The sequence below is a fragment of the Malurus melanocephalus genome, unplaced genomic scaffold, assembly GCF_030028575.1.
Source record: "Malurus melanocephalus ecotype Western Australia unplaced genomic scaffold, MMel_1.1 scaffold_164, whole genome shotgun sequence".
NCBI classification, from domain to species: Eukaryota; Metazoa; Chordata; class Aves; order Passeriformes; family Maluridae; genus Malurus; species Malurus melanocephalus.
The window spans coordinates 987,401-1,004,035 of record NW_026623396.1 but is presented as its reverse complement, the minus strand read 5'-3'; the positions used below and the strand labels follow the sequence as shown (position 1 = coordinate 1,004,035).

Genomic DNA, 16,635 nt, shown 5'->3' with positions numbered 1-16,635 from the left:
GCCAGTGTAATAGGCAATGTATTTGAATCAGTGAGATGCTGTTCTCTGTTTAGACTTTCACAATCAGCTGCTGCCTGTGATAAAAATTGTTGCAGCAGTGGTTGTTTATCCTTTGTCACTGTAATTGTATAAAGCAAATATGGATAATACAGGTGCACTGTACCAAGTTACAGACATGCTTATCATATTTTAATTTATCCAAGCAGATCTGTGAGTGATTTTGGCAATGCTCTGAGGCTGCTGTATTTTCAGTGACCTGCTGTTCACCCAGCTCCTTGACCAGCTCTTCTATTGGGAGCTGCAGTTTGCATTCAATGTCATTTTCTGAGTCCTTCAAATACTTCTTGATCTGTGTCTTTTTGACCTCTCTTGAGATTTACTGCTTAGGCTTGAACTCTATCTTGTAATACTCATGTCCTTCTGACTCAGCCCTGTATCACCCAGTTAACCTTCTTTGCCCTCTTCTCAACCTTTTCATGATACGAAAGAATTTGAGGTCTCTAATATTGGGTAAAGGTAGCTTCTTTCTGAACTTAGAAAAAGTAGATTTTTGCTAATCAGTCTCAATAGTCCCATTAAATACAATCCTCTCAAAATACTGAAAACTAAGCTGCTCATTGTCTCGTGCAGTCTGAGTCTCTCTCCCTGGCATTAAACTGTTAATGCTACTTACAGGCACCAAACCAGTAACACAAAATGGGTCAAAACCAATTCGCACGGAAAGTACGCAAAATTCGTTTGAAATCAGTGGTGCGACCCTCTTTTGTTAAAAATGCATGTAATGTCTTCTCAATGCTTTAAGATGTGTTTGGAGTTTTATGTTTGAGGATAGTTGTGGGATTGTTTTGTCTTTCTTTGTATTTGTATGARGAGAAAAGCTCAAGGGATTTTCTCAGCCTTATTTGTCTTGAATTGAAGTTCAAAGTAAGTTCTTTTTCAAGCAGAGATAATTTTAMTACCTGCAACAATATTAAAATATACTATATTAAATACTATGATACCTTACTTTGTTCTCAGTTTTCTGCAAAAYTGTCAGTGCTTTAGTGAGGGTTTAGTCTTCAGTTTTTTACTCCATTGTGATCAGTCCCTGAAATTTCAGAATCAACTGCAGGAATGATTAATTCACTTATGTTCCTGCTCTTAAAAAAAAAAAAAAAGTTAATCCTTCAGAAGCTTAGGGGGAATCTTAATATTGTATTTTACAGTAATCTCTTTAGAAGACAAAGAATTACAAATGACATTTTAAACTGACTAAGACTTCAGTGACAACTCCCAGAACAGAAAGAACCAAGCTTCTTATTTATTTCTGTAACTGCCGTTTGTAAAACTCTGAGTAAATAAAGAATGAATAAACGATAGCATTTTCATGAAACAAGTCCAGCTCACTACAGGCAARCTATGATGTGTTCATCAAAATATGTTTAGAATAAATCCAAAGAGAAGCTGTTTTGCATTCRCAGCAGTGGCCTTTTCCCCCCAGTGTGAAATGGTTTGAGTGCACACACATCCCATCGTCAAGGCGTAACCAGATCAGCACACAGCAGGGACAGTGCAGTGTCTGTGTGAGGACTGCTTCAGTGGGAAAGAGAGAACCTAAAGAATATTCATAAAGACCAAATTAAAATATCATATCAAGCCTTGATTAGGCTTGACAGGTTTGCTCGAGTCATTCTTGTTATCAGTGCTTAACATCATCTGAAGGTTTGTGAAAGGTCAGCCACCCCCCACCTCCTGCAKCCTTTGAGTGATGGTGGTGGGTGAGACTCTGCATTGTGTTCTGCTGATCTCTTTTATTCTGAGTTTCATATGTATGCTACATTAGTTTCTGTATAATTAATTTTAGACCCCAAATTTCACATTTACAAATACAGAGGTAAATGCACTACCCCTAGTAATGATATATGCTTGTTACAACAAGCATGTTGCAGGCAACCTGTTGTGGTTTTCTCAAACTTCTGAGGATCATTCAACAATGATCCTCAGAAGTGCATTAGGAACTCTTTAGGATTAATTTCTTTGGTTTTATGGAAAAAGTCACAAAGCCCTTGTACTCAGTTMAGAGACATTTATTTTCCTGTTTTCCTGTTAKGATTTTCAAAAGACAGCCATGTCTCACCTTGATGCTTGCAATGTGTTTGRAGCCACTTTAGTTAGAAGTGAAWTATTGTAGGCTCTTGCTAACTGGGWGAGGGAGATGGGTAGCTGTAAAGAAAATGGGAGAGAAACATCCCTCTCTCTTTTTGTGACGTCCATATACAATTGTATGGCAACAACATTCCTCAGCAAGTGCTTGAGATTGACAACAGTGATCCTGCAGGGAAGTGTGCATAACTCAACTGAAGATTTCAAAGCTTGCAACTGAAAAATAACAGGAATATTGGTTAATGTGGATGGCAGAACTTGTTTTCAAAAGAAAAAGAAAATTGGTGTTTCTCAGAATCATTTTGTTCAAAACAAGTATCTGTTAACATAGCTAGAAAAGCATAAAATTTGATTTTCTCTATTCTTTAAAAACTAAAGAAAGAAACAAAGGGTMAATTCCCCTTCTTTACCCTAAATAAGATGAATTAATTAAGCTCTTGAAATTGCTGGGGTATATTCATGGTTGTTTTGAAATTACTTCATTGGAAATTAGCTTGAAACTCTTGTCCTAAAGAAACACTGAGTATGGAAGCGTTAGGATTGATTTTTTTTTCCTTTATGTTTTTAATTTTTCTGTATCTTCCATAACCCCAGAGGCAAATGTAGGTAGTTGTGAAGAATGGTACCAATTAGGTTTTTTGTTCCTGTACATATTAAAGCATGCATTAAAAAACAAGCATTGACCCCTGATCCTATTACATGGACATGCAAAGAAGTTCTTTTGGTTTGTGATTAAAGCTTTTYAGGTTAAGRGTGACACAAGCAGTTTGTTAGASCATGGTGCTGATAACACCAGGGCTGTGGGCTTGACCCTCAGATAGACTATTCACTGGAGAGTTGGACTTGATGACCCGTGTGGGTSCCTTCCAACTCAGAAGATCCTGTGATCTTGAGCATAGAAAAAAGAAAATATTTGAGTGGGAGGAGAATATGGCAGGGAGTAGTTGGGTTGGACTGCAGGGCCAGAGGGATTTCTGGAGGCAAGATAGCACAGGACAGTTTTCTGCGGTTTAGTCACTGTATTATGGGGAGGCATAGAGGCTTAGAGGGYAGGGAAGATTTATATATAATTATTTTGTTTTGCTTCCTGTTTTTTCTTTCACGTTCTTTTCTTTAACACCTGCCCCTTCCACAAGTTTTAACTTTCCATGCACATGAAATTTGGTCAAGAGTGGAAGCATTTTAGTTTTTTTTGAGGAAGCTCACTTAGGACAAAGCCTAAACAGATCCCTGCCCCAAAGCTGTGGTTCCCTTTTACACCCTGTCATAGTCATATAAAGAAGGTACAGTAGAGTGAAAATTTAAGCTTTTGGTGTACTTGCAGTCTTGTTCTCTAAATGGGTTATTTTGTATTTAAACTTTAAAATCAACTAATAAGAGAAGTCAAATACATCAGTGGGTGCTCTGTGTCAACAGGAACATGGCATTGCTGGGTAGTAGTCTGCACAAAGGTTCATGTAAACGTGCTTTGTTGGTACTTACCTGTAATGATTTTATGAAATGTCTTATTACTTCAGAGGACAAGCAAAGTAATGCAATTTACTACGAGTCTGTCTGTACATCTCATCATTCAATTGAAGGTACTTTCATGACCGGCACAGTTTTTAGGTACAATGTGATTTTTTTGATTATTATGACTGGAAATGTGATGGAATCTGAAGTGGGCAAAGATTTCATCTGGGGTAAAGACCTGATCTTTAAAAGGAGGATTTTCTTCATTGAACAGAAAAACCATACACAAGKTGTAGTGACATAGTAAGGTAGAAATTTATAGTTTGCAAAATGAACAATTTAGCTTCATTTCAATAACAGTTATTTTTTGTATCTCTGCCCTAGTTGGAGGTTTTCTGCAGTCTTTATTCTTTAAAAAATGGCAGGTGTTCAAAGTGGTGTTTKGAGAAAATTGTATCTCTCAACTCTGTAAATACACCCAAATTAAATACACCAATGATTATGTCATTTGTGRAAGGCTGGTTAGAGATAAAGGAATGCAGTCTTGCTGAAATGGAAATTGAAATGTAGTTATATTTAATATATTTTCATTTTTTCTGGATAACTAGCTAGACCTTGGAAACCATAATTCAAACTTAATTTGCAAAAAATATGGGGAAATTTCCGTGGGCTGAATCTGCCAGCTGGCATTGCTATTTAGTGTTCATTCTTAGGGTTTTAGAACTACAACTGAACTGTTCAGCCACAGTGCTCACTTAAAAGAGAGACAATGAGGAACATAGGCTAAATGTATAGCCTATCATCAGCCCATTCCCAAACTGGTACTGAAGTTAATGTTGGATGAACAGATGAAAATTGTGCCGAAGTCAATGACAGTTTTAAATCTCATGGGAATCAGTAATAAGATGTGGCCTCATATCCCTTCCAGTCATTCAATAAGAACATGTTGTAAATTATTTGTATCTGCCATAGTTCATTTCACTTATTCCTGTGCAGTGCCAAAATTATACTGTCAACCTGCTTTGAAAATAGCAAAGGCTCAGCCTGGCTTCTTCAACAGCTTTGCTCACACAAATAGTCTTGTACTGGGGTCACTCAGGTGAATGAGGATTGCGTGGCTTGGCCCCAATTTATTCATAGGACAGAGCACTCCTTAGAGAAAATGTCTTCTGTGTGATCAAGTGTCTGCAGATAGACAGATTTTCTTTGATAAATGGTTGCAGGGTTTTTTCTGAATCGCTTGTTCTTTTGCTCTTACATAGTAAGTTAGTTCACAGTGTGTATGAGAAGAGATCTTAAAACACACAAAAAATATAAGATGTTTTTAACCTCTGATTTGTGGTTTTCATGAGTTGAACTGGGTGAATATTACCGCTTTTAACATAACCTTTCAAGGATATAGGCTTTTAAAATTTTCGTTGATGTTTATTATAACAACTTGTTGCATGTCAAGTATTCACCATAGACCTTGGAGATTTTTTAAAAAATCATGGGAATAAGTTACTCCTAGGTATAATTACTATCATGGGGACGTTCTGATTGGACACAAGAGGAAACATTTTTACAATGAGAATAATCACAGGTTGGCATAATCTCCCTAGGGAAGCTGAAGATTCCTCAAAATTGGATACTTTTAAGATCCAGCTGGACAGGGTGCTGAGCCATCTTGTCTAGACTGTGCTTTTGCYAAGGAAGTTTGGACCAGATGATCCTTGAGGTCCCTTCCAACCAAGCATTCTCTGATTCTGTGATTCAATAACTTCTGTTCTTTGGAGAGCTACCAGCTGATATATCTCTGCCTTCAAGAGCTTATTCTCTTCTATAGTAATATCACAGATTGTGTGGAACAAACATTTTTTGTCTGGATTTTAATTTTTGTTTTGGTTATAATATAAAAAGACTAGAAGTGGCTTACTTGAAATCACCACTGTTTTTCAAAATGTTTCGTGTAGTTGTTCCCATTTTTGTATGCAATAGGGAAGGAAGAGAACATGATATTAATTGGCATTGAAGTGTAAAGTGTGGTACAGTCGAAATGTGAAGAAAAAATTAAACAGTCCAGGAAAGGTTATTCAAGCAGATGAGAGAGATCCAATTCATGCCTTCAAGGGAACAGCTTTGGCTCTTACTTTGCCAGCAAAAACTAAGTTGTGAATGTGATTGCTCAGATCTTAGAGTTCTCTAATGTGATTAAGAGAACATATTTGTGTATGTTCTAGAAGTTAAATATTCAGTTTGTCTGGGATCAAAAGTGAAATATATCCACGAAAAACAGGAGATTACACGTAATCCCACGCTTATGTTTTTGAAGTTTGGGATTTTCCAAGAATGAAATTCTTAGAGATATGGGACATGCTTTGAGTTTGGTTTTGCAGTAAGGCAGAGAAATAACTGAAGTGTGCAATGTTAGCATMTTCTCTTGTTTTCCAGGTCCGTGGGGGAGATGCATGGGAGATGAATGYGGCCCAGGAGGCATCCAGACGCGAGCGGTGTGGTGTGCCCACGTGGAGGGCTGGACCACKCTGCCCACCAACTGCAAGCAGCCGGAGCGGCCGGACAACCAGCAGAGCTGTTTCCGTGTGTGCGACTGGCACAAGGAGCTGTACGACTGGCAGATTGGTGGCTGGAACCAGTGCCGGCCCGTCCTCTCCCGCAGCCACGAGAGGCCCCAGGAATGCCTCAGAGGGGAGGARGGCATCCAGACGAGGGACATCACCTGCGTACAGAAGTCCAACGGGGTTCTGGCTGAGGATGCCATCTGCGAGTACTTTGAGCCGAAGCCGCGGCAGGAGCAGGCATGCCTCATCCCATGCCGGCAGGAYTGCATCGTGGCCGAGTTCTCCGCGTGGTCCCAGTGCTCCAAGACCTGCGGCAATGGGCTCCAGCATCGAACTCGGCACGTGGTGGCCCCGCCGCAGTTTGGTGGRTCAGCTTGCCCCAACCTCACCGAATTCCAGATGTGCCAGTCCAGCCCCTGCGCTGCTGAGGAAAGCCTGTACAGCCTGAACGTGGGGCCGTGGAGCGCCTGCTCCGTGCCCCACTCGAGGCAAATCAGACAAGCAAGGAAACGAGGGAAGAACAAGGACAAGGAAAAGGACAAAGAAAAGGTAGTTCGGGATCCTGAGGCTCGTGAGTTAATAAAAAAGAAGAGGAATCGTAACAGGCAGAATAGACAAGAGAACAAATATTGGGACATACAAATTGGGTACCAAACACGGCAGGTCACRTGTACTCACAGAAATGGGAAAACTGCTGCTCTGAGGTAATCACTCTTCATGAATTTGCATATCTTATTTTTGTCTGTTTGAAGTAGAACATGCGTGAGTGAATTCTTTTGCACAAGCCCAAGTCTCAAAATGGGACTCACACTAAAATCCATCATCAAGCTCAAGTGTTTTCTGTGACGTGAAACATGCAAACTATGCTGGTGATCATACTGAGCATCACATACATGTGCAGTGTTAAAACTGCTGGTCCCTAGCCTCTGTTTAAATAGATTCCCCACATAATCTGAAGTTATTTTTCCAATGTCTGCTCTGTTTCTCTGGGTTCAGGCAGGCACTTGCTTTCTAACAAGTCGTGCATTTTTGTAAGAGATGATGTCACTGCTTTTAAGTCTCTGGGCACAAAGATGAACAGGAAACTGGACTCGGTCAGACTTAGAGTTAAAGTATCAAACAAGAGGGAAAGATGCTCCATGAGAAGGCAGCATGTGCTCATTCCAGTGTATTGTTTTGAAATAGATGAGCATGAAATATTGTTTGTCCTTTTTGATTCCTGTGGCACAATTTCTGAAAGGGAGGCTGTAAAACCTCTTTGTTTACTCCATGTAACTCCATTTTTTTCTCCTCTGCACCTTAATGCTGTGTGCCAAGGGCTTTTTTCTGATTTATTTATTTATTTATTTATTTTACTTTTCAAAAGTTCTGCTAGTCACAAATATTTTGATAATTCTTTCCACAGGCTTCTGGATGTTTTTCTAAAATCGTATTAACTTTGATTTGTTTTTTCTGGCACTCACTTGCCAGCTCATGTATTTCTTTCCTATCCCCCAGAACGCTTTTATTCAACTCAAAAATTTACTTTCAGCCTAGTCTTCCTGTCTTTGATATGATTCTGTTTCCTGCCCTCAAGTTAATGCCTGATTAATCAATTTTACTTTGACTGTGACATGACTAATATATCTGGCTGAATGAGGCTAATAGCCATTGCTGCTTATGWGAGTGTTTATGAACTTTTTCAGGATATTTTACTTTAGAGTTTTTGTTGCACCAGTTAAACATTCTATCACAAAAATATAGTCACTTCCACTCTTTTCATCAGAGGCCAAATAGTATAATTTGTTTCAAGAGCAGAAGACATTTTTTGAGTATAATTCCTTTCAAGACATGATCCAGCAGTGAAACAGAAAAATGRCAAGAGGTCCCTGGCTTAAGGGAAGAACTGAAAGTTTTGGATTGTTTAATTGAAGGRGGGACATGTGGGTGAAGATGTGAAATGCCTTGAGTATGTAACAGCCCTTCACAAGGAGGAACGGAACCATCTGTTCTCTCTCTGTATTATGGATGCATTGGAAAAGCAATAATGGCTAAATCACGGCAAAGCTGAATGAGGCAGCACTTCTCAGCTCTGGAAAAAATTGCCTGGGCCATTTGTGGCACCTCCATCTGCAAAGGTTTGTAGGAAAGATGAGAAAAATGCAGGTGTCAGTGATGACACATCTGGAGCAGCTCTTAGTTAAGGAATTAAGGCTGACTGCATAGTCTTTTTGCAGTGTTTTCTAGGTCTGGTTTTCTTCAGCTCTTTGAGATTTTGATCCACACTTGGATGAATGTCTGCACAAAAAATTTCAAATTCAGCATGCTCAGGCAGTCTCAAGTTTTGGCTGCAGCACAATCTCAGTGTTGATACAGGAAAAAATTGCCTTTACTCCTTCCTTTTCCAGCTTCACATCATGCTCACTGTGCCTAGCCCAGGAACATCATTACCCTTTAAATACAGGGAATAATTTATTAGACATCAGTTGCTAACAGATAGCAGCCAGCCACTCTTTTKGAAAGTCCCTAAATTTTTGAAAGATTAAGAAAATTATGAAGAAAAACTAAAATGGAGGAATGACACAGTTGTGCCAAAGCTCTGATAAATGGTAAAAGAAAGTAAAAGTATAATTGGAAGTCAGTGGCATACTTTATTCATAATTTTCACACTCACTCCTGAATTCACTTAGATCACCAACTCTGTCTTAAATTCAGATGCCTCAGTGTATTGTGCAYATTTCAGGCTGGTGCCGGGAAATGAATGAAACACTCTTGCCTGAGGCAGTGAAACAATAGATAATACAATGTAGGATCAATTCCTTAAAGAAGAGAAAATTAYACAAATGATGCAGTGTGCATTTTTATGTCTAATGGATAAGATTTTATGTTTAATTGCACAAATGATTGCTGATAGTCTTCATATAAATTTCAATATAGATTTTTTTTTTCCAGTTGCATAGAATAAACAAGAAAATWTGTTGAAATTGCTTATGTGAGAAATAGTGGTGCTGATAACCTAGCTTTTAGAGACCTATCTGTGTGTCTCTTATATATTCATTTGCATCACTTGTGCTGCACTCTTTACTAAGCAATCAGATGCTTTATTCTGTGACTGGCATTCCAGAATCTGAAACAATAGCATTATTTTTCTGCCCAGGATGTCAATGCAGCCTGCTCAAATGATTTTATAATCTCCATCAAATAGTAACTGTGTTACTAAATAATATAGACAAGTAAGGTGACTGGAAAACCTGGCATTCTCATGTGAAATGCTCTTCAGCTTAAATAGTCCATTTTCTGTGAGTTTTGACTTTAGCAATCAGAAACAATCAGCCCCCTGGCAGCATGACTGAAAGAAGAATAAAAACCCTCAGGCGAGTAATATTTTTTGCAGAGATAGCAAAATTGATATATTATAAAAAGGGGTTTAAAAAAGAGCAACTTTCAGAAGGGTGCTCCAGAGGAAATGGTTCTGTAACGCTGTCAGCAAAACTTCAAAAAGGCAAAATTCTCTTGACACATCAGCACACCAGGCATGGTAAAGAGAAGTGAAACAAGAAAATCAAAGTTTAATTTATACACTTTATTGCCGAGTGAACAATAGACAGTCTCCTGTGAAGGATGAAATATTGGATTTTGTATTACTCGTTCTGCAATATAATGTATGTGTTACATGGCCTGTGTTTGCTTTATGTTACCCTTAGTCAGAAATTCTGGTGTGCTGAAAATATTGGAAAAACAGAAATGTTGGAGGAAAAAGCAAATTCACTAATTAAAAGTGGCTTACAAAATGACTTCTCTGGATAGCTGACAAAATCTGTACAGTGCTGCTATTAGTGTAGAGGAGAATATTGATCCTCTGAAACGTTTCCTCTTTGGTGAAATTGGGGTTTGCCAAAGAGAGTTGTTAAACAACAGCTGGCAATGTAGAGTAACACAAAATGTATGTAAAAGTTCATTTTGGGTTGCAAATCTGTTTGCCCTATTRCAAGTTGGTAATGCCTCATGTTAAGCCTATAATTTTCTGTTGTGATACCGACTTTATTACTGTTGTGTCTCAAACATATCATCACAATTGTCTTCCTGAGCAGACATTTGTGGGAAAATCTAGCAAAAATGTTTGGCTGGTTTGCACAAGTCTAAGAAAAGCTTTTTTTTTTTTTTTTTCCTTTTAAAAACTATTTTTAATTCATACAACCTTTTTACTAAAATGCTTTCTTGGGAACCCACTGGACTGGGAAATTGGGAAGGACTTGAGCCCAGACATTTATAACTGTAAGAACATGGGACAGAACTAGAGTGTCTTCTTGACCTGTATATTTCTGCACTTCAGCAAAGATTTTTCAATCCAGTGACAAAGCACATCATGTTCCCCTGAAGCAGCTGGTCCATGAGTGTGGGGACAGCATGTCACTGCTAAGAGTCACTTGGCTCAAATGGCTGGAAAGAGAGCTGTAGTTAAAGCAGTTCTGCAAGGATATAAGTGCCCCTTAAAGAAAAAAAAAAAAAAAACCAAACAAAACCCAGGAATTTCTGCACTATTTCCTTTCTTTTTCTACATTATTTGGATAAAGCCTGTTGCCTTACTTAGTCTGGTACCGAAACACTTCCAAAGGAGGGGAAAAATGGAGGAGACTACATGGAAAACCATCCTCAGCAGCTCTGGTTGCAGTCCCCATGAGGGGTTAATACTCTCTTGGCAGCACCACTGTAGCAGAGACCTGTATGTGAAGCTGAACATTTCTGGTGACCTAAATGACCTGAAGAAAGAATTCAAGAAAAAAATAGTAGCATYTCATAAATATTCAGAGCTTTCATTTCTTTGTTGGAATATAACCATATGCAATTAGAGTAGTGGAACAAAATGATGGGGCAAAAAATTCCAAAATTTAAGACGTGCCAACCAATTCTTTAGCAGATTGGTTTAGCCTCAATGCATTTGATCATATGATCATCTTTGATTTGTTTCACCTCTCTTCATCTGAGAAAGTAATTATTTGTTAATTGTTATAATCTTCCTCACTGATTCTGTGCATTCATTGAATATCTAGAAAGCTATATCCACATCTTGTAACAAATTAACCTCTCTTGGAAGTTTTCATWATGGTCTCATTGCAATGCTTTACTAAATTTTAAGTTTTGGAGAGTTTGAGCTTCTTTTTTTGTATATTCCAATACTAYAGTTGAGACATGACAGTAGGACCAAAATTATTGAATTGTCTTGCTGATCTTGGGCATAAATAATGCTTCATTTTTCAGCTTAATTCACACAGATCTGTTGTGTATGTATCTGCTTAAGGCAGAATGACGATATTTATTATCGGCCACAGGTTTTAAGCTGAATAGCCAGGAACTAAGGAATTTGAGAATGTTCAATTGAGTATTGATGAGCGAGTAATACTCAAGATATTGGCAGGAAAAACAAGGAGAGAGAATCTGCTCCTTTAGAATGACATTTCAGCTTTGCTTTCCTTTCCAGGTCCTGAAACCACTTAACCTAATGCTCCCCTTCCAAATCATAAAACAAGTGTCTACATTCACTTTAGAGACTTTCAATCTTCTAAATTATAAACTGTGTGAAGGAGGAAAATAAAAAACCAAACCAGCAGAAGCCTGTTGCTTTATTTATGCCATTGATTTGGAAAGCAGACAAGTCACCCGGAGGTTTGTGCTGTCAGACAGCAAACAGAAGAAATATTCAGACATGCAATACAGCAGTGCAGTTTGTTTGTAATGTATTCCTCTCTCAGAAAAAAATCTTAAAAGATTCTCTGTACTTCTCTGAGCCCCTCCATGAGGCAACAGGCAGAAAGTGGTTAAGTGCAGTAACTTCAAGGAGATGGGCTRCAGAAAGGTGAGGCAATAGCAATGCAGAGAGGATGGATTGTAGAGATGAAGGAGCRTAAGCAATCTTTTGTTTGTTCACTGAGGACCAGATGAAAGCATTTGTGTCTGCACCTGCTTTTTATGTCACTGGAAAGGCAGATCCACTGCTGTTTTTTAGAGGAAGCCTCCAAGCTCATCCCGCTGTGAAGATTTAAACGCTGTAAGTGGTTCACTTACAGAACACCTGTAAATGTCACATATTTGGTTAATGAGCTATAATACAGTCATCTTGATTCATTATTTTGGAATAATTTAGAGCACCTCCTGTTAACAAATGGAGAACAAGGAAAAGTAACCTTGGATTAAAAACCTCTTGATAACTAAAAACTGCAGGGTTAATTGTCAGGTGCATTGGGATAATAAAAATATAAACTATTATTAGAGAAACAGGATGCAAACGTGTTGCTTTCCTAACATTTTCCACTGTGCTTAAGAACTTCCATGAATTTCAAAGTAGAAGCATCCTGTAGTTTTTCATGTGATTTTGGTGGAGACAGTAATTTCTGTGGATATGCATATTATTCAATGGGTGTTCCTTTCTGTTCTGAGTACCTGCTCCATCATCTTACCGAGGCTGCTGTTTTGACAGTGTCTTGTCAGTATTGCTACACATTTGACATACCGTGCCCAAATCTAGATTTAAGATGGAAACGTACACACCGTGCTGAATAATTGAAACAGCAATGAACAATTTCTTCTTCCACACCATATTTTTAACTTCTTTCCTACAGTGAACAGTTGTTCTGTCATCTAGATGTATGACATTCATATATTTCTGTTCAAAGCATAAAGATTGGATGCCTTTCTATTATATAGTTTTTTTTTTTTCAAATATATGTAATGGTCTTCCTTAGCAAAATATAACAGGCTATAATGTAATGAGGGTTGAACTCCATGTTCTGATAATCTCTTGTGGCTGTAAATCCTGTGAATGAGTAAATGAATTCTATGAATGAATGCAAAGTTGAATTTTTGGCTTTAATCTCGTWAGAGATTATGTTGCACAGTGGTAAATTGAATTAGGCCCTGAGATCTTTAATGAAGATTSTCCTGCACTGTACTTTTATGCATCTTTCCCACMTTGTTGTGAGATAATGTTAATTGAYCTCAGTATGACCAAATAAAATAACTATTAATCAAGCAGTATTTTCTAAATTTTGGATTTCTTATATTGGTATATCATAATCTGTAAGTAGTCCCATTGGGAAYAAACATTAATGTATTACTGTTTTAGATTTATTTTGTGTTTTCGTTTTGTTCCTTTTTTTTTAATGAAATGGCCTAGCATAGTCTGGGATTTAGTCTGCCCTTGTGTTCTCAATCAGCTTTACAAAGATGTGGGAGCACGTGAGATGAGCATCTTCCTGGGACATATTATCCCTCAAGGTAGAGATTCCCAAGGGTGGGAAGCCACAGCTCCCAGAACATCAGGATTAGATAATTCAGTGGCTGAATTTCAGTGGTCCAACTTGAAAATAAAATGTGTGGCTCACCTGCTAATGCTGACCACTTTTTTCCATATGTTGGAGACTGAGATGAAGCCAGTGATACTGCCAAATCTAAGCATCAGTATAGGGAACGAATCTGAAATAATGCGTGAAACGCAACTTATGTCAGTAATATAATTTTCAGTCATATATTTCTTTATATCTTAATATTTGTAATACTGCATATTTTTATTTACAAAGTTTGGCATGTTATTTCTTTTTTCTTTGCTGATAACTGCACAAATCTAGCTGTTATTTCTGGTTGAAGTAAATGCTGATTAATGCTATGTAATGAAAATTCGTACTGACAAAGGGAAATTCCTCCCTGAAGCTTTAATAAGTCATCTCTCTAGATTCTTGCCAAATAACCTGCTCTGCCAATTTTAAAATTATCTGTGGCATGAGATGTGCATGCATTCACTGAATCATTGTGCTGTGAAAGATTGCACTCTCACTGAACACTTCTGCTTTCTTGTCTCCTCAGACACTCAGACACTCGTGGTGTCTTCAACAGCCTCACAGCAGCTGTTGTTGACACTTGTTTGGGTACAGTAGCACCTCTTGTTGCTTTGCTTCTGTTAAACAAAATATTTTTTCTTGACATAGTAGTAGTTTTATGTATTCTCTGTCTTCTCCTGTAGTGTGGAAAGCCTGAGTGGTTTTGTTTATTTCAAAATTGTTTGGCAGAMTTAGTTAAATTTGTGAAAGGATCATGGGAAAGTAATCTTGTGAAAAACACTGAAGTGGACAGTATTTGAATTGTGAATGAATAGAAGTGGCCTCATTGTTTGTGTGWTTAGAATGGCCCATTATACTGGGAGGTACTAACAGTTACTCAGAACWATGTGCAAGATGACCAATACTAAACAGTGCAGCTGTAGGGAAAATGAATGAGGACATTGTCATATTCTACTAGGAAAATGTATAGGCACTGTATTTTCACTGACTTCTTTAAAGAAAAAACTCTGTACCAACCATAAACTGAATCTTTCAAGGATGACTAGACTTTATAARTGGAATTTTATGTCTTCAGAGTAGCTCATGGGATTATCTAAACTCTGGATTTAAATCTGGATTTAAATTTTACGGTTATTTCTCCTGTCTAGTAATCGCACAATAAATAGAAATATTTAAAATTTGATTTTATTTATGAGAAAACCCCCTTTTTTACTTTAGGCCAAATAYTCTATCACAGTCTCTCTCAAAATCCATCCATACTGGTGGTCYATGAATGGTATAGAGTTAATCAGATTATTTTGCTTTGGAGGTTAACGTGTCCAACAAGCTGCATGGAAAATAAATAGTTTATTGCAACACATCCTGACATTGTGCTTGATTCTTGTACCCATAACTCCAAAACAAGACCATTTTGCTAATGGTATTCAATGAMGCAATGTCTCATGAGATCAGCAAGAAATCAAGAGAAAATCTCATGTTTTATGATGATGCAGCTGGATGTGAGAGATGCTTGTTGGTGTGCAGGAATTTGAGGCTAGGAAATGATTAAATTATTCTGCTCTGAGGGAGCCCAGTGTGGGCTCTTTTTTTTTTTTTTTTTTTTTTTTTTTTTTTTTTTTTTTTTTTTTTTTTTTTTTTTTTTTTTTTTTTTTTTTTTTTTTTTTTTTTTTTTTTNGTTCTTGCTCTTCTTCCTTAATATTCTGGATTTCCTTGGCATGTTCATTGTCCTTTGATCTGAAACCTTCTGATGCAATTCCCTTTTTCTGCTGAACAGATGAACCTGTTATGATMCTCAATATGTGTTTCTTCCAGGCAGTTAGCCTAGTTTTTGGTTACTACTTCTTCAGTCCTCTAAAATTTTTGATGCATTCATTCWTTCTTTCAGTCTTGTTTGTTCAAAACATAATTGGATTATGTTGTTGGGGTTTTGCTGTGGAGAATGCAAGCAGAACTTCAAAAAGAATAATCAAGTTCCTTTCCAAAAGTTGCTGGGATTGACATCCCCAGCAGACAGAACAGGTTCGAATTCCACAGCCATTCCTGGTCTTGAAGGGCACGTAGGATCTAATCCCTGTAACACTATTTAGTATGAGAGAGTCAAGAGGAGGAAGAATGGCATTTTTCCCTAGGTTTTGTGTGTGGTGTCTGTTGAGTGTGTCTAATAATGGCAGCTGCACTGAGGTCCCTGATGTGGGGCTGTCTGCATTCCACACAGTGTTTTGGGTAGGTGAGTGGTGCCAGGACTGGAGCAGCTGGGCAGGACTGCAGGTACACCTAGAAAGAAGTTTACAGCCACAGGAGCCAAGAGTCTGTGGACATAATTCACTCCTACATCAAATAGTGATCCAGGATTGAAAAATCACGGTTTTCAGTTTAAAAGGTTAAAAAATTTCACGTAAGTYCTTTTGAATCAAGCCCTAACACATCTATTGTTCCTCCTGAGTGCCAAAAGTTTATGTTGGCATCAATCTCCTGAACCGTAGCCATGTCATTCATTTCAGAATAATGGAAATCTCTGTATGTAATCAAATGGAAAATTAGCTAGAGAAAAAAGAAATATGTCAGAATTGTGGGAGAATGAGTATAGTGAATGAAAGTAAGGAATAGTAACTGTGAAAATTTCATTAATGAAAATCAAAGCTGAATGTGGATAATGTGAGAACCAAAGTTGAATGTTGATAATGGTGAAGGAGTAGAGGAAAAATAATTCAAACCAAAGTTATTGAAGAGACTATTTGGCTTGTATTAACCTTGCCAGCTGGGCTCCATTACTTTAGGTTATAGTCAAAAACAATAAATAGCAGTTCTTGTTAAATATCAGTACTGAGTGAATAAACTGAATTTATTGTAAAGGACATGTTCTTCACTGTTCAATTTTAGATTAAATTGCAAACCCTCACATTGTTGCTCCATTACATTTGAGCATGAAAAGCAGTGTATCAGGAAAAGAACAAAATTGAGCTTCAGAATGGTGCTTTCTTTTAATACCTTATATTTGTGACWCCTATTTCTATTAACTTAYATATCATTGTAAAAGTAATATACAKATATTTTAKGAGTGTCCTCAGCATAAATCTTGAACAGTCCTCAAGTCCAGACCAGTTTTCATCTGAAAGTTGSACAAACATTAGAAAGGTTCTGTAGTTGTAGGATTTAACTGTGTTCAAATAAAA

General features: G+C 37.6%; 1 protein-coding gene across 1 annotated transcript in view; it reads left to right on the top strand.

Moving 5' to 3' along the window:
• THSD7A (thrombospondin type 1 domain containing 7A) overlaps positions 1 to 16,635 on the top strand; it is a 192,247-nt gene that overhangs the window by 68,337 nt on the left and 107,275 nt on the right. The window contains exon 2 of the mRNA XM_057372134.1: positions 6,025 to 6,856. Within this exon, the coding sequence (XP_057228117.1) occupies positions 6,025 to 6,856 (832 nt within the window). The remainder of the gene's footprint in view (positions 1 to 6,024; positions 6,857 to 16,635) is intronic.